Source organism: Dermacentor variabilis, chromosome 8 (genome assembly GCF_050947875.1).
Source record: "Dermacentor variabilis isolate Ectoservices chromosome 8, ASM5094787v1, whole genome shotgun sequence".
Lineage (NCBI taxonomy): Eukaryota > Metazoa > Arthropoda > Arachnida > Ixodida > Ixodidae > Dermacentor > Dermacentor variabilis.
The window spans coordinates 61,572,631-61,593,864 of record NC_134575.1 but is presented as its reverse complement, the minus strand read 5'-3'; the positions used below and the strand labels follow the sequence as shown (position 1 = coordinate 61,593,864).

The 21,234-nt window shown below is 45.8% G+C and overlaps 1 protein-coding gene across 2 annotated transcripts in view; it reads left to right on the top strand.

Moving 5' to 3' along the window:
* The window catches only part of Gga (ADP-ribosylation factor-binding protein Gga), a 71,708-nt gene that overhangs the window by 39,548 nt on the left and 10,926 nt on the right, over positions 1-21,234 (top strand). For both annotated transcript variants that reach the window (XM_075702212.1, XM_075702211.1), the window contains exons 11-15: positions 6,155-6,484; positions 8,485-8,596; positions 15,338-15,576; positions 18,640-18,803; positions 19,229-19,339. In XM_075702212.1, coding sequence (XP_075558327.1) covers positions 6,155-6,484; positions 8,485-8,596; positions 15,338-15,576; positions 18,640-18,803; positions 19,229-19,339 — 956 coding nt within the window. The remainder of the gene's footprint in view (positions 1-6,154; positions 6,485-8,484; positions 8,597-15,337; positions 15,577-18,639; positions 18,804-19,228; positions 19,340-21,234) is intronic.

The following is a 21,234-nucleotide window of genomic DNA, read 5'->3' as shown; positions in this document are numbered from 1 at the left end:
AAGAGTAGCAGTTGTTAACAGTTGTTGGATAGAAGATGCTAGGCTGCTTTACATACTTTACATACTTTACGTATTCATAATTTAAAAGTTGTTTCTGATAAACAAAACACAACAGCAAAAGAGACACATTTGCCCTCCTTTAATCTGGTTTGTTCTCTGGGTTACTCGTAGGTTTCTTAAATTGATTTATGTGACATATTCTTTAACTCTTTCCATACCGCGCCCATTGGTGATCGTTAGCCCACTAACAATGGTTCGAAATGCCGCTTTCAAGACCTTCGGCGCCGCTTAAGGACACGCTATCAGATGTGAAGGAGGAGAACTATATTTTTGTTTTTTAAGCAGTTCGTTTATTTTTTCCTGCCTGGCGGTGATTTTTGAACGCGCTTTGAAGTTTCACGATCATCAAAGTAGAAAGTGAAAATGGACGGCCGCTATCTATACAGTGCAGTCCACTTATAACGATATAGAGAAAGACGAAAAATATGATCATCATAACCGATGATCGCTATATCTGGACTGCAGTTATTAAAAAAAAATTCTTTTTAAATAAAAAACGCGGAACATACCTTTGCAGCTCCGAACTCGAATTCGCTACTTGCTCTAAAGAATAGATGATGTAGGAAGTAGGCTGTGAAAAACAAACTTTATTTCTAGCGCCAATGACCATGTCAAGGGTTAGGCGCGCCGAAATAGTCCGAAATCTGCACTTGTTTTTGCGGCAGCTTCAGCTTCATAACCGAGGTGTGCATGGATTCCAGCTGCTGCGCGAACACTGGCGGCAATCCTTTAGCATGCATAAAATCAATTAAGGAGTCGATCGACGACAGTGCACGTTGCGTGGACATCGAGGTCGGGGTCAAGGAGCCACTGTCAATCTCGTCACTGTCGCTGCTGCCGTCGCCACCATCGCACAACTTTGCCGTCTGTTGAGACAGCACATCTTCAGCCATCGGCCTCGTCAGTGACCTCATCGCAGAACGAGGCAGCACTGTCTCCAGTCAAAAACTCCTCCATTAACGCACCACCCGTGTCACCAGTAGGAACGAGCTCCCAGAGCTCAGTTATGTCAGTGGCTTCCACCGTGTTGGTCTCAGTGGGTTGGGGAAGTTCGCCCTGACACACAAAGCCCGCCTTTTTGAAGCAATTGTATATGGTTGACTGCTTTACTTCATACCATGCACCATAAATGAAGCGCACGGCCTTCAAAAGACTGATCTTCAGGTCAGGGGGCCCGTCTGCATGACCCGACGTGCCAGGAACTGGTCCACTGGGTTGTACCGTTGGTTGCAAGCTGCTTCGGTGGCGTCAGCCTGCTATCGCAAGAGAGAGAGACTGAGTGCGGGACGGGTGGCACCGTGCCGCTTTGCTTGTCGCTTTTCTTCTTCTTTCTCTCCCTTTCGGAGCGACTGTGGCCGACACACATGAAGCAGCTACCGCCATCTTGTGGCGCGCTGCGCCTACTCAGGTACTCTCTGGTGCGCAGGCGGGGCGGGACGCGCTGCATGGTAATGGCGGCAGATACGAACTTGCGGAGGTAAACATCGCCTCGTCTCGACATCGTTCGTTTCAGGGAACTAAGCAACGCAAATGTTACGATTATTTGGCATGGAAAACGTCGTCCAGACAGCAAAATTTTGATTGTTATATCCGATATGCAGTGAATAACCTATCGTTATAAATGTTTTTTTTCCCCATAGACCTAATGCATAAAACGACACTCTCATGTCGACCCATCGTTATAACCGATATATCGTTATATGTGGTATCGTTATAAGTGGACTGCACTGTAGTTTGAAACACCGCTTTCGAGACCTTCCGCGCCGCTCACGGACACACTGCACCATTGGACAGGAAGGAGGAGAACTATATTTTTGTTTCCTAAGCAGTTCAATTCCCCCCCCCTCCCCCAGCGATAATTTTTGAATGCGCTCCGTAGTTTCGCGGTCGTCAAAGTAAAAAAGCAAAAATGGCTGCCTCCGGGAGCAGCGCGCGCACTTTGATGGGTCACAGATCTCGCAATTCTGCTGCATCTGCAGCTGATTTATCGATGGATGGAGCAGCACCGAGTCTGAGGATGCTGCCTTTTTGGTGGACTTTTGAATCTGAGAGTGACGACGATGCAAACCAGCCTGGAACATCAGCCGCTACAGCCCAGCATGCCCGACTGTAGTGCTTGCACTTAAATTTTTGTAGTGGAATAGCTGTTCAATTACATTTTTTTATTTTTTCAGAGATAATGCCTATTAGACGGCAATACATCTTGTATTTATCATAACTTTCGTTACATATTTTTCTTAGCAGATAGAAGTGTGTCTTTATAAACTTTGTTTAGTTTTATCCCACAATCTTGATTCTGGCAATTTGTATCTTTTTATGACATACATCTCGTTAATAAAACATTTATGCGTGAAAAGTGCATTCATTCTGCTTTTGTTTATCTATTGCATAAGATATTGAGTGCAGTAGTTCCTTCAGAAAAATAAATCTGATGTAATCTACAAAAAACACCTATTTTCTCCATGGTAGGGAAACAGTTAATAAACATCACTATGGTTGCACTAAAATGGTGTGTTCCATATTTTCTTTATTTTAAGGAAATGTTGACTCCGGTTAAGTAGATTTTTTGGCCAATTCGAACCCAGCTGAAGGATCTCACTGGTGCCCAACAATGGGCCCAAACCTTCATTATTTCAATCCTAAAATTCACCTTCGCAGGATAACTCGAACTTGACCAGTCAGCATGCATGTGCCTCACCCTTATGGTGACCCAAATAGCGACCCTTTAGTGGCAGCGCCTGTGTCGGCTGAGCTTAGGGGACAGTGAATACATCAAATACGTGTCATCTCTTGTCGAAAACGCCTATTTTTTAGCTTGTCCTGGATAGATTCTAAAGCAGTAACCGTAAGTCACAATGTGTGATTACGGTATTTACGTAATTCGAACACTTGTCATTTTATTTATTTCTTTTTTTCGAGAAAATTGGGCCGATAGGCTCCAACAAAAATGCCTTCACGGCGTTTGAGTGCTTTGCCGCATAACAATGACGTATTACGGCGAAGCTGACTTTAGAAAACCAGCCACTCGTGTAATGCATATTAGACGTATGTCTATAGACCGTTTTATCAGCAAGGAGGAACGTAGCATTAAGCCAGCATGCTGCACCACTCTCCTCCTCACCTTGGTATATGCAGATTCCGTTTTTGCCCAGCGGCAGCTTGGAAAGGTAGCGGTTTAATTGCGAATTAGTGCGGTTTTAACGTGTTCTGTCTGGAATTTCTGTGATGTCAGGTGACTCGGGGTCGACAGGCTACCACTTTGCTGTGTTCGGCTGCAAAAATAACTTTCGGAAGCAAGTGTGAAATGCATCTTGAGCCGTGGCGACTTCATGGACGCCGCCGCTGCAATAGCAGAGAAGTGTCTGCTTTGTATTGCCAGCCTAAACAGAAAGGACTTGATGCCATCGCGTGTATGTTCGGAAGGTTTTGTTCCCAATTGTGCTCGGCGATGAACTCAGAACTTGGCACCCATGAACAAACTGGGATGTGAAAGAAAGGTGCATATTCGAGTCGGTCAACTGTTGCGAATTTTATGAAATTGACTATTTCTTCATGAATGCACATTAAACTTATTCTGTATGAACGTGTTCTAAGATTATCATGCTTGGCAAGCAATGATCTGGTGGAAGTTGACCGAGAACGTATTATGAAACAGTACACGCCAACTAAGAAATGAAGGTGAGTTCTTTTCCATTCTGTAATCAAAGCCATACCTACCGTGTGCTGGCTGGCTCTAGTTCACATGGGCTCTCGCATGCTTCTGAATCTCGCCGGTAATCTGTCGAGGCCGGTCATCGCGCACTGTATTACTGCAGAAAATAAAGTTGCTGTTGCAAAGAGTAGTTGTTCGTCTTTCATCTCTCCTGAGTAGGCGAGGTGCCTTTGCACACACAAGCACCATTCGAGACCTAATTGTGTGCATAATCTTTCAATGCGTTGTGTGCATCTTGTTGACGGTGGCGTATTCACGGCGACTATGATAAGCTCATTTTATCCAGGTTAACAACCCTTTCGATTGAGTTATTTTACATTTCTTTATTTTGTAAAGCTTGATGCCCAGGTGCCAGATAAACAATGTTTAGAAAATTGCACCGCGAAAATTTTAGGAGCATGAAAGCTAGCAAAACGTGTTTCCCTGGAGCTTCGCGGTTACCTGGATCGGGACGTATGCTGGTGCGGCACACCGCATGACACATGGAGACAACTCTGATTGTTGTCACCTGAGGGATATGTTGATAGAGCTTAATGGGAGGCCCTGCATCACCAAACTTTCTTTTTTATTTCTGAGTCAATTTTGATAAAACTTGTGAAGTTGATGAATTTTCATGTGCTAATTCAAGATATACATTCCGTTTTCTTACGCAATAAATATATTTCTAGAAATTTAAGAAATTCATGATAGAGGTGAGCTACTTACTAAACCATATATGGTGTTATATGTGATGACATAAAAAGTAATTTTTAGTAATAGGAGTATGCAGTAGTACAAGAATGAATGCTCTAGACTAATTGAAACTAAAGTTACAGCATGGCAACCTTTTTTTAGTGTGGACTCATTTTAACACCCAGAAAAAATTATTACTTTTTAAATATTTCTTTCACAATAGTTGTCTACTTATATGCCAACTGCAACCTTTATTTGTCTGCCTTTCTGACAAACAAGTAATTATTGTGATAGGATAAGTAGAACCAGAGATATCATCACTCCAAAACACTGACACTGCCAGAAATGCTGTTTTGAAAAAATGAGGAAAAACATTCCACAACCTGTTTATCATAATTATAGCAGAAGTTAAATCAATCAGAGATGATACAGGGATCCAATCAAGCAAGAATAACTGCTCTACACCAATCTGGAGCAATGGAAAGCATAAAGGTAATTGGGCCAATTTTCAGCTCCAAAGAGCAGGGACTCCCCTTAAGGCTAGACATACAGTAATAACAGGTTACATGTAAATGTTGCATATTGACAATGTTCAGACTTGACTCGCCTCCTATTTCGATTGTGGGCACAGCTGTGGGAGCGACTCTTGGTTTGTCGCCGTTCAATATTGCAGCTATATTGAAGCTAAAAGCTTAGTGATGACACGCTAAGAAGTTTTGCAATCCAAACAACTTGTTGGCACCTCACAGGAAAGGGCGAAAACTTGCCACTTATCATCAACAGCACGTTCGCTGTGCTCCTTCCAGCAAAATTCCGCATATCAGCATGGTGCCGTACGATAGACGGCGCTGTGATTGCAAAATGGCTGTGCCCTCAGTAAAACAGTCTATATCTACAGCTACAGAATGAGGTGCACGCTAGATTTCTACTTTATTTAGAAGCTCTGATGTCATTTGCATGTATGTTTTCTACTTTGTACACATAGAAATTTGGCATGTGTTTTTGGTGCTTGTTAGGATTGGGAAAATACTGCCAAATGAATTGGTGGTGTGTTTTGGTGTGTTTTCTGTATCTTGTTTAATTCAGACCACCTGATAATTTGATCAATTTCGTTGGTTTCGTGAAGGTCGAATTAACAAAAAACTACTTAATTCAGTCCACCAGAATGCATCGACGGGCTAATACAGCATGTTCATAATAACTTTTAGCACCTTGTTCCTTGTGTTGTCCTTGTGTAGCACCTTGTGTTGTCCAGTTTGCGCTAGAAGTTATAATGAGATATTTGGTATTTGATTTTATATTTGGAGGCAGAATTTATTTATTATTTATATTCAATTCAATTGGAAAATTTTGCTATTGAAACACTCCTATATTGGTAAACAAATTCTCAACACAGACAGTTGAAACATGAACAAGGTATTACTGGCTATGGTTGCTCAGTCAGTGGCTGTGGTTTTCTGCTGCTCAGCACAAAATACTGGGTACGATTTTTAACCATAGTAATTGCATTTCAGTGGGGCCAAATGCAAAGATGCTGGTGTACATAAATTTAGCTGCACGCTAAAGAGCACCAAGTGGTAAAAATTAATCTGGAGCCCACCAATATGGCTCCTCCCATAAACCCAGTGTTCCTTTGAGAGATTAAGCCCAATGAATGGATCACTTTATCAAAGACAAATTATTAAAGCTGTGTTTACTTTGGGGTTGCAGGCATAGGTGATCCGGGCCCTCCGACTGCTACCAGCAGCATGGCAGATCTGGGCTCCCTCTTCTCACCGGTGCTAAGCCAGGGTAGCGCAAACGCCGGCGCTGGTGGTGGGGGTGCGGGGGCTGCCCCGTTTGCGAGCTTTGGGAATGCCGCCCCGTCGCGGCTTCCGGGTTACTCCCCCTCACACCAGGCAGTGTCGCAGCCCACGATGCTGGCACCCAGCACTGCGAGCGGCCTGCTGTCCTCCCCGCTGCGGCCGACGCCCTCTTACATTCAGCAGGGGAACCACATGAACAACATTGGCCTTGGGAGCAGTAACGCCGCCACCACAGGTAATGGGAGTTGGGTGGTCAGTGTAACACAAGGGCTCTTTTTGCTCGATTCTGATCCTTTCATATCATCCAGCATTTGCGACTGATTGGTCCCAGTGATAATGCGGCGGGAGGTTCAAGCTTTCCAACCACTGGCAAAATTCAAAGCAAATAGAATCGGAACAGAATCAATACATTATCACTGCTTAGAGTGAATTATTATAGTTTTGTCAAGGTGTACAATTGCTGGGCAGGTCATGTCATGCACAGTGTAGACAACTGGTGCTTTAGCAGAATAGGTCCGAGGGTAGACAAATCATTTAAAGACAGCACAGGATTACGTTGTGGGATGAGATTGGGAACTTTTTCGAAAATTAGCTGGGGGAGGCTTTTTCCCTGCAGTGGCCATGAAATAGGCTGATGGTGACGGCAGGGGGTAAAGGTATCTCGGCACATATAGAGCGAGGATTCCACTGATGGTTTCGTTTCCCACAGTATCGCCTGCATGGCTCAGGATTGGCTGCATCACTAGGATAGCTGAACACAAAAGTTCTTGTTTGCATTGATATGAGCACTCATAAATGCGCATGTGGTAGTGCCATGTTACTTTCGGCTCCTTCAGCAAGCACAATGCCCCACGTGCCTGTTCTTTAGCAAGCATATCCCACGCAACTTTAATTTTAATGTTGTCTAGAAGTAAGGAAATGCAGTCGACTGAATTTTCGGACGCCCAAATTTTCGGACATGCCTGATATTTCGGATGTCTTCGCGGCACTGCCATGAGCCCTATAGAATCAACGTGTAAAGACATCTGAAGTTTCGGACGCTCGAACCCCCCGCCGCGCAATTTTCCTGATTTTTTGACACGACGGAAGGTCCTTTGGCTCTTCATGCAGCGCCTTTGCGAAGGAAATCAACTTGCAACCGAAGCATATCACCGCTTTGAACCACAACTAGCCGAATCTAGCCGTCACACCGATTTGGTCTGGCCACGCTGGCTATGTTCATCGCCGCAAATGGCCGCACTTCCGCCTCCGGCGGAGTTTCCGGAGTGGCGCTATCATAGGTGTCCTGTGGCACTATTTCGTTTGTTTGCGCAGGCCACGTTTTGGCTAGCGTGGTGTGTGGTTGTGCTGTTGTGTCAAATGTGCTCTGCGACGCTAGGCATAGGTGCTTCTACGCTCGTCAGTGAACTCCACTGTTCGCAACTTGAGGATTTCCCTTGCCTTCGATGGCCCCCACTCCGTGTTCGTCGTCCTCGCCGATGGCATCGAAGCGTGGAAAGCAGTACTGTACCCACGGAAATAACTTTTGAACAGTTTGTTGACGCTGACAACGAGCTCAACTTCTGTGCAGAACTGACTGACGAGGGAATAGTCCGTCAGGTTGTGGGGGATTCAGAACACTCCGATGTTGAAAATGAGGAGCCAATGCCTGCGCCGCCTACAAGCGCCGAGTTGATGCGAGCACTGTTGACTCTTTCATCGGTGTACAGTGCTGACATGACCCTTGCTCAGATCGAGGCAAATATGATCGCATGCAGCCTGAACGCCGTCCAAACAACAATCAACAAGTTCTTCAAGCCACTGCAGCAATAACACTGGCTGCCCGACGATGCACACGTATATAATAAACTGGCAGTTGGCTGCATACAGAGTTTTTGAACACCTTTTTATGGCATGTTCATTGATGCTTTGGCAGGGTTTCAGAAGCCTGGTACTTTGCCCTTTACCTCTAGATCTGAGAAAAAAAAAAAAAAAGGTGCGTTTTTTTGCATGCATTCATTTTTTCGGACTGCCTGAATTTTTTGACGTTTTTACTTTCCCTAGAGGATCCGAAAAATTGGTCGTTGACTGTATTCGGAGGTCACATTTATCGAATATTTGATTTGATTAGGAAAGCTTTGTTATTGAACCCTCCTCCCCCCTTTTTTTTTCTTTACAGAGAGTGTAAAACAACCTTTCGCATCTGCTTAGCATGCAGGAGTTGCAAAACCGTGCTGCCACTGCCTTGCCGTGCAGGTGGATCTCTACTGAGCAAGTCACGGGGCCTGGAAGAACTGGATGCCCTGGGCCAGTCCCTGATCAAGCAGGCTCTGCCGCATAACCCAGGCTCCCAGGGAGACTTCCCCACGTGAGCACGGCCCGTGTGGCACTTGTGGAGTCGCTCAAATTATTATCCTTGGGCCGGCCGGCCACTTAGCAGCTGAAAAGTCCGTCTGAGAGGTTACCAGGCATTTACAACGGTGGTCAGAGAGGCAGGGAAAGGTCGTAGTTGAAACAGCTGAAAAGATGGAAGAACGACTTGGAGGAACGACAAGAGGTAGTGCTGAGCTGGTGATAGAAGCTTGCGGCAAAATCTTAGTAATTCAACCACTCTTGTTACGACAAAAGGTAGTGCTGAGCTGTGATAGAAGCTTGCAGCAAAATCTTAGTAATTCAACCACTCTTGTTGATTTGGTAAATCGGATCATTCAGACTTAGGTCCTGAGGTCCTGCCGAGTATATTCGTTATTTAATGTCAGCAAACAGGCGTTAATTCAGACGTATTTGACCGGGCATTGCTTAACACTCTCGTGACCGGGGGGCAATTGGTAGTTTTCGGGTGTTCTAGGAAATATTTCTTTTCCTGCCACAGAAAATGCTTGATGTTAAAGTGTATGGTATCAAATTGTAGAGGAAGGAATCATCTTTCCAACTGTATTAATTTCAAACAACATATTTATTCAGAATAGTATGAAAAATTATTTTTAGAAAATTGTAACATATGAGAAAGATCGATAAAAACATTGATGCTGCTTTGCACAAAATGAACATAAAAAATTTTCAAAATATACATTTCGAACATAAATGCCATATGCAATAATCCTGCAAATATGAGCTCTGTACGTACAAAATTTCTTTACATACCGTATTTACACAATTGTAAGTCGACCACTTTTTTAAAATTTGAAAGTCTGAAGTTGGGGGGTCAACTTACAATCAAAACCAAAACATGGCACCGCCATAAAAGCGAGACCAACGGGAGCTACAACGTAGTTACAATTTTATGTTTGCTTTATGGCCCTATCCGTATCTTTTCGCTATCCCGCGTGTTTGTTCGCTTTTCGGAAAGGTCTTTCTACATTTTTTAGAGTTTTACAGTGCATGCATCACGCATGGGGAGGGGGGATCGATAGTTGATGGAAGCGCCGCTGTTCCCATTTGCGGCAGCACCCTCAGGACGGCGGCGCTTGCGGGGAGTATCGGCAATTCATGGAAGAGCTGACACCGCTCGCAAGTTTCTCTTTCTCTGTTGAAAGGCATTGGCATTGGTTTGACGCGTTCCACTTGACTGCAGGCTACGTGTTACTTCTGTGCTTCCACAGTCGTCATGAGTGCTCCAGGCCCACTATTCGTTCAGCACTCGTTCACAGCAGCGTTCAAGAGGGCTGCCATCCTTTACGCCGAAGAAACAAATCACTGCGCAGCGGGCCGCAATTTCGATGTTTCTGAACTGGTGGTGCGAGTGGCGACTGCAGCGAAGCGAAATTTTCACCTGTGACGGCAAGTGAGAAAGTTCCCACGTGCCGAAGTCTGGATGCTTTCCGGAGCTGCAGGCAAAGCTTGCAGCATATGCCGTTGAAATGCGTGATCGGTCCCTGCTAGTGAAGTGCGACATGGTCATGAAACAAGCCTGGACCTTCGCCTTAATTTTAAGGCCCTGCTCCGCCATGAGTACAATGAGCGGGTGGCGGCAGAAGACCGCGAAATTACGCCAACCAGACCTGTCTAAAGAGCCCCCCTGACGTCTGCGTGTGGTTGGGTGCATTCAGCGTGGGCTGCTGTTCCACAAGATGTCCTGGTGCGGTCGTTTGCCAAATGCGCAATTCCGCTGGACCACGACGCGCTGTGGGACCGCAGCAACGATGACGATGGCAACACTAGTGAAGACGAGTAGTCCAGTGACCATGTCAGCTACTAATAAATTTTCGTTATCGAATGCACCCTCGGGTATGCTGTCTCTCTCTCTCTCTCTCTCTTTTTTTTCCTGTCGCGCGACTTGTGGGGGGTCGACTTACATTCGAGTCGACTTACAATCGTGTAAATACGGTACATAGGAATACATTAGCCCTAGTGAACCACCGCGCTGCAAAGCACTGCCAAGCCCGCTACCAAGGTCCACTCTCATCTGTTTTAATGCACAAAACTTCACTTTCTGCGCAGCCGCCGGCCATTAATTGCGTTCTTCGATCCTGCACAAATGATGTTGACACCCTGCAGATAAGAACTATGACCTTTAGAACACGCTGGATATACATACCGGATGAAACGGTCCGAGAAGAAAGTGAAAATCACCGGCGGGTGCCTGTTGTTGTCTGGAAATTCGAGCCCAGATACATCGGAATCCATCGAAATTTGCTGTTTCTGTTTAACAGCGGCAGGTGATGTCGACACCATCTTCGAAACTACGAACGCTCGTCACCTCAGCTACGATGACGCTTTAAAAATCCCCGTGCGGTAGGAAAGACAAGCATAAAAACGAAACCGATAAAATACAGTAGAACTTCATTGATACGTTCCCATTATGTACGTTTTCCCGGCGCCAACATTCGCGATCGAGAACACAAAAAATGACCCGATAGAGTTACGCTCATTTTTACCGGTTTATATGTTCCCAGAAAACAAGATTTTTCAGCACCAACATTCAGTACGTTGCCAAACTGTTATCATAGGATACACTTTCTCGCCGCTTGACCCTGTGTAAATAAGAAAATGCACAAGGCGCATGTGATTGAGAACAGTATATAGCTGCCCACCACGGCAGCTTCACTGCAGTACTAGCCTGCCCTTCTCGCATGAAAATGCCGGCGTTATTCACTTTCTCATTTCAGTACCAGCAAATCTCCAGAGTCGTCGCACGTGTCATTCATGGCTATCAACGCCAATCCTATTGTGATAAGCATCTTCGCCTATCTGTTTCACAGCGCATGGTGCCATTGGAAGCGTATCACACATTTTTAATAGGCGATAACTGAAATGTGCCACTGTTCCCTGCTGCAGACTGCAATCATACTCTGGCTGCTATGTTTCCGAACGTTTTCTGGCTGCTTGATCCCATGTGAATAAGAAAAGGTGCGAGACGCACCCATTCAAGAATACTATATGGCTGCCCATCTCACGTGAAAACTACGGTGCAGACAGTTTCTTATTCTGGTACCAGCAGATCTCCACTTGGGTTGTCGGGATTGGTAGCGCAGAACGGACAGCTCAACCAGACAAACGGATAGCAATTATTAGAGTTTACCAAGTTTATTCTACTTTGCTGCTGGTGTAAATTTTTGACAGTGGCCTAATTGTGATCACATTGCCTTTTTAAATGTCATTTCGACAAGAACACCCAAGGAAAACGAAAACACATCTGCAAGGCATTGTGGCTAGATGAAGCATCAGAAAATGTTGCTACGAGGGTCTGCTTATCCTGTATTATGCAAACCCTACTGCTTGTACCGGAATACTGGATATGGTAAAATTCTCTATAATTTCATGTACTGCCATACATGACGCTGCATTGGCTACATGCCTTCAGAACTGCGTGGTCACCATTATAAGGAAAGAATGGTCACCATCAATGCTTGCGTCGATAGCAATTACAGATTCATCTGCAGTGGCTGCGGCAAGCAGTAGTATCATTTTGATTTAGCTTGGTAGCTTAGGCATTGGCGAGGTGCGCATCTTGTGATGAACTTGATGGAAGCTGTCAAGGATTAAAAATGGTCCTATAACAGCCCACATGCTGGCGTCAAACACACAGGCTGCATCACAATAAATGATCTCTTCCCGACCAGCTCAGTGGAGAAAAAAATAATTGTGATGCACGCACGGCAGTGAAAGGCATGTCTACTCGGATGATGACATTGATCTCACACCACTGCCACACTGCAAAAGAAGTCATAAGGTACTCGTCCTCGCAAGTCGTGAGACAAGAATTGAAGCTTCAAAACAAATTTTTTGCTAAATAAAAAATTATGGTTGTGGATTGCTTCAGTAAATAAAAGTATAGAAACTAATTTTACGCCAGATAAAAAATTACAGTTGTCGATTGCTTCAGCAAATAAAACTATTGTCATGGAGCGATTCGTACATGGATGAATGCAGTGCTTGGCGGAGCGATGAAGAGGACGATAAAAATGATTAAGCATGGTGCAGATCAGCCATCTTCTCTTGCCCTTATTTTCTTTGTAAATATCCTTCGCCTACATCTCACCTTCATCGCACTTTGGTAGAGCTGTGGGGGACGTCACGCCTCACAACGAAACTCCACAGCGGCCATTGTTTCATACATCTGTCTGCAATGGCGGAAGACACGATGCCTACATCAGTGCCTGCCACTTCAACGGTCGTGATGGCAAGTTCTGCGCTTCCGGTGAACCAGACATTTACAAATGCATGAGTGCTAGAACCTGATTGAACCCTACCCTGATGTTCTAAATATTATATTCTAGTACCTCAAAGGCACTGCGAGAGCATAGTTCAATAACCACGAAGCTGAGCTCGCGAGCTGGTACAGCTCTAAAGAAAGACTGTGAGACTTATTTGGGAAGCCCGTTGGCCAGAAGATCGCTGTGAAAAGATGCTTGCGGCATGTGCAAAGACGTCTACACAATCATACTGACACGTGTACTTAACTTTATCGGGCAATCACGTTTTGCCGCCTAACAAATGTTATCGCACAGCGCAGGACGCGCCTGCATGTAAAAAAGGTTTCTGGAATGTTATCGATGGTTCCGTCCACTGTCTTTCACCGCAACTTGTGTAATCTGATTGCATCTATGCGCGACGCGAACAGTGTAGAACTTTGTGGAAGGCACGCGGGTCCCAGCGGTTAATCTGGAACATTCGTCGACCGATCTATAAAAGCCGACGTGCTTGACCCGCTGATCAGATTTTCGATGATCACCGACCGTGTTCGCCGCTATCGTTGTGCTATATGTGTAGCCTGTTTTGTGGGCACAAGTTCGCCCAATAAAAGTTAGTTTTGTCGTTCACAGTATTGCTACTGTGTTCTTCAACGTCACCACCATGTGACATCTGGTGGAGGTGCTACCACCACGTGACAATACGTCTCATACATAGAAGGCATGTTATTCTTATGTAAAAAGGCCGATGCCGAATTGCTGAAGGCCGACAAGGCTGGACATGTCTTGAAAGGGATTGCCGGTGATGCCGTCAACCTTTTAGTGTGCAGAAATATTTCTACATTCGATGCAGTTTTAAAGGAGTGCCGGCTCATTGGTCACCATTCGCCTGGGTTCGCAACTCGGCGGCAACTTCCTCTTGTGAAGACCATGCGGCAGCACAGTGGTCAGTTACACCAGATCAACTGACTTGGATTGTACACCATGAACTTGAAGCAGAAAGAAAGTGGCAGCACTGAGTGGCCGCGTCACCGGGCACAAAGGCCAGGAAAGCGGAAAGAAAGTGGCAGCAGCGAGTGGCCGCGTTACCGGGCACCAAGGCCAGGGAAGCGGAAAGAAAGCGGCAGCAGCGAGTGGCCGCGTCACCGGGCACCAAGGCCAGGGAAGCGGAAAGAAAGCGGCAGCAGCGAGTGGCCGCGTCACCGGGCACCAAGGCTAGGGAAGCGGAAAGAAAGCGGCAGCAGCGAGTGGCCGCGTCACCGAGCACCAAGGCCAGGGAAGTGGAAAGAAAGCGGCAGCAGCCAGTGGCCGCATCACCAGGCACCAAGGCCAGGGAAGCGGAAAGAAAGCGGCAGCAGCGAGTGGCCACGTCACCGGGCACCAAGGCCAGGGAAGCGGAAAGAAAGCTGCAGCAGCCAGTAGCCGCGTTACCGGCACCAAGGCCAAGAAAGCGGAAAGAAAGCTGCAGCAGCCAGTGGCCGTGTCACCGGCACCGAGGCCATGGAAGCGGAAAGAAAGCGGCCGCAGTGGCTGTTGTCGCAACTGAGTCCCAGCACTGACTACAGCAACACACCCAGTACGTCTAGTGCCAACAACACTCCTCAACAGCACTCAGCATCGAGGATACTGCACACGGCTGCCACATACTACTTCCAGAAGCATTTTGTGCAGAACCGGTTTGGAGCTGTGTGTTCAGTGTGTGATCGCTTGTGATTTGCCAACGATCTTAGCAAGGCCCCACAACAGAGCCATGGCATTCTCACGGAGCATTTTCCAAACAGAGACATTAGTGCGTTCAGGGTGTGCCGAACCTGCTGCACCTCGCTCAACGAAGTGAACATCCCCAATTACTCAACTAGCAACGGGTATGTTCACCCACCCAAGCCATCATACCTGCCTGGGCTTAATGCAGTTAGTGAGAGGCTAATTGCACCTAGGATTCCTTTCACTGGGAGTGTCATGCACAAAAAAAAAAGACATGGCGCCAGTCAGTCAAATGGGCACCTGCTTTCGCTGGGCATACTTTGGAATTTACAAAGTGTCCTTGAATTTTTAAACCACATAATTTGATTTTAACTTTATAGTTAACCAGTTAAACTAGACTGGCAGTGCTGTTGAAATGTTTAGATTTCGAAAAGAGCAAAAAGATTACCCACACCTGTGTGTTCGAACATTGCCCATCTCATAATATTTTGTGACCTTCTTGTTGCTCACCAACCAGGGTATGCTTAGTGGCTATGGCGTTGCGCTGCTGAGCTTGAGGTCACAATTTCGATCCTGACCACCGGCGCCACATTCTGATGAGCACGATATGCGAAAATGCTCATGTATGTAGGTTTAGGCACACTCTTCCAGAGTCAATTCAGCATCAATCCAGAGTCTCCTACTATGGCATGCCTCATAATTATATCGTGGGTTAGGCAGGAAAAATACCAGAATTTAATTTCTTATCCAAGTTTTTTTCTTGTCACCCGCAGCACGCCACAGAAGATTCCACTGAACCAGATATCACGGCCCCTGCTGCCGGCTGCGAGCTCCAGCAGTGTTCAGGCTTCAGCAGGAATCTTCCAGTCTGTGAATGTTGGCCCAAAGACGCTGCCCCTTGGACCGTCTATGCTGGCCCCCATGGAGGGGCATCCGCCGGGCTCCCCTTCTAAGATGGCCACAGATGACATGCTGAACAACCTGTTTGTGCCCCTGGAGCAGATTCAGCCTGGTGAGGAAGGGGTGCTGCTGCTGCTTTGGCCATGTGCCATGTCAAGTGCTGACGCACATACTTTGTTAAATAGACATGTGCAAATACCAAATACAGTTGAACCTCGGTTTAATAAACTTCAATATAATGAAATTTTCTGTATAACGAAGTATTTAACTTTTCGTTACCTCTTGTCCATAGAACACAATGTATTAGAACCTCAGTATAATGAAGTGTGTCTATATGCGATTTCGATATGAATGAAATTCATTGCTGCTGCAAAGGAATACTGTGACAATAAATGGAAACTTCCATGGATGCAAATTGTTCTATGATTAAGTTACAAGCAGCTGCTCATGTATGCACCTATCAAATTGCACGTCGTGCGACAAGAGAGACTGCCAAAGTGGAACAGTGTCATGTTCCGTATAAAGTACAAGTGCGATAAGATCCTATCACGTCCTACACATTGTGTGCTTTAGGTGGGAGTGAAAGCGTGCGAGGACAAGACAAGAAAGATGGTGGCCTCACGAGTGCCGCATTCCCGTGCAAACAAAGGGAAAGAGGGGGAGGAGAGCAACCTCACGGTAATGCAATGAAGCATGCGCAAGAAGGCAAGGGGGAGTAGGTGGGGGTAAGTTGGGGCGCAACTCGTTTCCTGGCAGAGCCGTGGCTGTGTGTGGCTGTAAGTGCGGTTGAGCACATACGCAGCCGCGCACCCTGCTTTAGTGTCAATCTGCCGCATGTGCGAAGAGTGGGTGTGCTGAGATGGCGTGGCATCATGTAGTCTGGACACGTTTAGTACTGGAGGTTGTGTAATCTCAAGTTTCGGAGACCCATTGACAGTGCAGGAGACCCAGTGCACTCCGGACGAAGCCCCGGCCGTTTTCTGTTTTAAGGTGGAGTTGCAGTCTTACGCTACATACGTTTTTGACACCGCACCGACATCGAGCTACCAGTAGAGTTTCAAACGCTGTACACGGCACAAGTGTTCACTGCAGTGAGCGTCCGTGTGTATTTTTTTTTTTTTTCAGGGTACTTTTTCCCGATATCTGGCCGTGTGCGCGTCCCTTCCAAAACGTTTTGCAACTAATCGGCTAGCGTAGGGCGCATGCACTGTGGCACCCTGAGAAAGGCGGATTGGATCTTATTGCACTTGGACTTTATACGGAACAAGATGCGGCTTCACTTTGGCGATCACTCATGTCGCTGCGCGCGTGATTTGAGAAATGTCTGCCAGCAGCCGCTTGTAATTCAATCATTTGACGGTCTGCATCCGCGGAAGTTTCCATTTATTCTTTCGGCATTCCTTTCCTGTGGAAGCGAAATTTCTTTATATTGAAGTCACATACAAGCACACTTCACTATATTGAGGTTCTAATTATGTGGTGTTCTATGAACAAGAGGTTATAAAAAGTTAAATACTTTATTATATCTAGAATTTCCTTAATTAAAGTTTGTTGTACAGTAATAACTCATTGACTCGAAGTAGTAAAAACCAGGAAAAATTTCGATAAGCGGATTTTTTAGATAAGCAAAGTTGCGGAAATTGCCGTGAAAAATCGAGTTCTTTCCAAAAAAGTCATTACTTACCAGCTTTTCTACAGCAGCTTCTAATATTGCTTTTCGTAAAGGTTTGAAAGGTTTTGTTGCACTGCCATTTTATTTAGCATAAAAAACTTCGCAATGTTGGCCTGATTTGCGATCGCACTCGGGCCTAGAAAAGTGTCCTCTAGCTGCTTGACACATCGCATCAGCCGATCTTCCCCGCCATTGCACTCGACCTTATTTCGTTGCAAGCTTAGCAAACTCCTCGTTTCGGCAGATGTTGGCACCTTTTGAGGTGGTTCGTTGTCGTTGCCATCGTCTTCGCTGTCCCCTCCATTTGTGGCCATTTCAACGATTTCTGCATCTATAAGTTCTGTCACCGGCCCATCCTGTTCACTTGCCGTGTACTCGTGAAAGGCCACGTCTCTTTCGGCGGCACCGTTACCGGTAAGCTTTATCACCTTTTGGCAGAGTTCCCCACAATCTGTGAATTCAACTCTCTCCACCTCCGGAAACTGGCGCCACGAGTAAATCTCCCATGTGCAAAGCAGTTAGCGATAGCCGCTGCACGAACTTGCTGCCAAGCGCTGCAGAGAGATGTACTGCTCCCAACAAGGAATTAAGGAAATTGACAATTCAACACTTCCTTAACTAGAGCTACCTTCCTTTCTAGCATTAGCAACTTGTACTGCATTAGTGGTGCCATGCTCACCGCACTTGCGCTAAGTTGCCACTCCTCACAGCCAACGATAAATCCATGCCGCGTGCGTTGCGTGCATTAAATGGAAATCACACCTCTAGAGAAAATCACATGCTCTGCACAAAACGAGCGAGACAAACTGCGCCAAGCGTGCTATCACAGAGCCTGCCTCTGCGCATGTCTCTTTCGTCACATGTACAGGGTTGCTTGATAAGGGTGATCTGCCGCTAGGCTCCAACTTCCTATTTGGGGAAAGCACCAGCTTCATGGTAGGTGCGGCTAAAGGAGAAAAAAAATTGAGTGACTTTAGGTGTGGCAGCATCGCGCGAATCTTGTGAAACGGTCCAGCGGCGGAATTTTCGTTCGACTCTTAGTCAAGATTTCGAGATATCTGCAGTATGGCCGGAAAATATTTCGAGATAAAGGGCAACAAATGCATGCAATGTATAGGAAATGGTTTGGTGCCATGGAAAATTTTGACTTAGCCGATTTTTTTAGATGTGCAAGTTTGAGTTAATGAGGTATTACTATATTGAGGTTTAACTGTATTACAGCATCTCTCTTAGCTTGTATGTTGCTTGGGGATGGTAAACCTTCCTACAGCCAAACTTTGATATAAAAAATGCATAAAATTTTTGGATATAATGACTTAAACATTGATTATTTCTAGCCACTATCAGCATGTAGCAAATATATGCCTGTAATTAATTTCAGATATAATCAAAGCATTTTCGTGTCAGATTTGAATTCATTATAATGTGGTTCAACTGCATCTTATTTGGCGTGCAATTGATGCAAACTTCTGGAAATGATCTCTTTCGGCATGATGGATGCAGGCTCACAAGCACCACTGAGCCTCCACGAGCAGAATGGGGTGCGCGCGGTGGTACACATCGCACGAAACCGCCCCCAGGAGCACGTGTCCGTGCTTGTCGTGTCCATCACAAGTCAGAGCAGCCTGCCTATCCGCCGGATTGCCTTTCAGGCAGCTGTGCCCAAGGTGAACATGCAGCTAAGGCATTCTGGCCACATTGTTGAAGACACTCTAAAATGAGCTTGCACAGTTTCCAATGATTTATAAAGTATTTGCATGGGTATACTTCCATATGGTTACATTGGTCAACAGTTGCAGTTGTGTTATTATGAATTTGTTAATCTTATCAGAAGCTTGCTCGATATAGACAAGCAAAAGGGAGGGTATTATCCTCTCCACAAGCGTATTGAATGCTGGGCATGAATCTCAAGCTGCTCAGCTTTTAATGAGACTTTAGGCACAACCCATGAACTGTCTCAAAATTTTTAAAAGGTCTTAAGTTAAAGGAAGTGTACCGTGATCTTAGCTAAGTGAACGGTCTTTGGTGTCTGCATTCTTCCTAAACTTCACTTCTCACTCTGCTTGTGTCGTCATTCATGCATCTCATGCAGACGATGAGGATCAAGGTGCAGTCACCCTCAGCCACTGAACTACCACCTCACAACCCCATTCTGCCGGCTGCTGCCATCACCCAAGTCATGCTGATTGCCAACCCCGCCAAAGTGAGTCGGTCATTATACCTTTCAAGCCGCAGGAGCTCCAGTTCTTTGCTACTAAAGTGGACCAGGCTAGCCAGACTGGCATGAATGCAAACAAGTTTTGTCATAAGAAAGTTGCATCCCAAATGAACTTATCTTCACTATAGACGATATTCACTATAAGTGTACTCACTGTTATTGCTGGAAAAAAAAATTAGGTTTGTGCCACGGAGTCATTAGCGTGATGCCTCTGATGGGGCATCAAAGATTCTCCTATCGATTTTGGTAGCCTGTTGGTTTTTTAAAGGGGCATCATGGGGCATGGTAACAAAGCTAAATTACAAGCGTGATTTGCAGCATTGTTAACATGCAACCATGCTATCGATTTGGTCTCATGGTATTGGTATGTTGGCTTGCTGGCTATGTGCTGGCGAAGCCAGTGGCCAAAATAAGCACACTTCCCCAGGATGTGCCTTTTTTAGCAGCTCTTGTCGAGCATTTGACATTGCTTCCAGAATGTTGAGTTGGGAGCATGCAAATACAGTCAAACCTCGATATAACAAACCTCGATTTAACGAAATTATAAATACAACAAACAATTTTCATTTCCTAACATTTGTTCCATTGAAAACCGTGAATTCTTTTTTTTTTCATGATTTAATGAAGTAATTTAGTGACACGGCTTTGGTATGGTGAAGTTGTTGGCCATTTCAAGCATGTACTTGGAACCCGTATGGCAGGTAAATCTAGTAAAAGACTGTAAAAATGTCTGCTGAAGAAAATGTTATTTGCAATCGTCCTTCCATATTAAAAGTTTGAGCATTGAAAACGCCATTGAAGCGTGCATGCCGGTATGCAGTATGCAGGAAACACCACTGCGCCATTTGTTGCGTAACAACTTGCGGAGGACCTAGAGGGGTTCGTGTGTGTGTGGGGGATGCGTCGCAAAGGATACATGCCCACTCACCCTCTCCTGCAACTGCGTGTCTCCTCCAGTGTGTCTACCAACCGGGAAAACCGGGAATTGTCAGGGATTTTGAATAGTCTGGAAATAGTCAGGGAAAACTCAGGGAATTTGTTTGTTGAGTCAGGGAAAACTAGCTGTAATTTTATTGAAAGGAAACGAAAGTTTCGCTCATGCTGACTCGGATAACAGAGAGAAATTGTAACGAATAGTCCTTGACGCCATATTGTCGGCTGGAGGAGTTGCCAGTGTACAGTCAACGACCGACTTTCTGGACGCCCGATTTTTGGGATATGCCCAATAATTCAGACGGCTTTGGGGCATCCCCACATGCCCCATACAATGGTTAAGAATGTATGAAATTTTGGACGCAAAAACCCTTCGGCCGTCCGATATTCCGGACTTTTTGCCGTGACTGCAGGTCCAAAACAGTATTAATCAAAGCCACCACCGCCGCCATTTTGATTATCTCACCACCTCGAACTGGCGCTCTCGCACGCAGATCCGCTGGCAGTCGTAGTCACCATCGCGGCAACGCTAGGCCTAACTACATCGGCGTTAGCTCCTGTTATCAATGTTAGCAACGTGCTGTTAGCAGTGGCGCTGACTTGGCCTTTGTAATCCTCGCCAGTAGCTTCGAAGCTCGGAAAGCAAGATGCATTAAATTGTGCCAGATTTTTGAAAGTAAGCTTCACCTGAATACAGAAATGTTATGCGGTGAAGCGTACGCGAAGTATTGCGGTGAAGATTAATAAGTGTGGAAGGGGCAATTGTCACGGGACCCACGATGTATTTAATTATACACGCGTGCACCCGCCATCTCCTGTCCCAGTGCGAGCACCGATAAGTGTACTGGCAGGCTTCAGAGATTTTTCGGATGTGCCTGTGGCGATTTGAGCCTTTAAAGGCAGTAAAAGACATGCATTCATAGCAGCTGCAGAACACCTGATCAAGG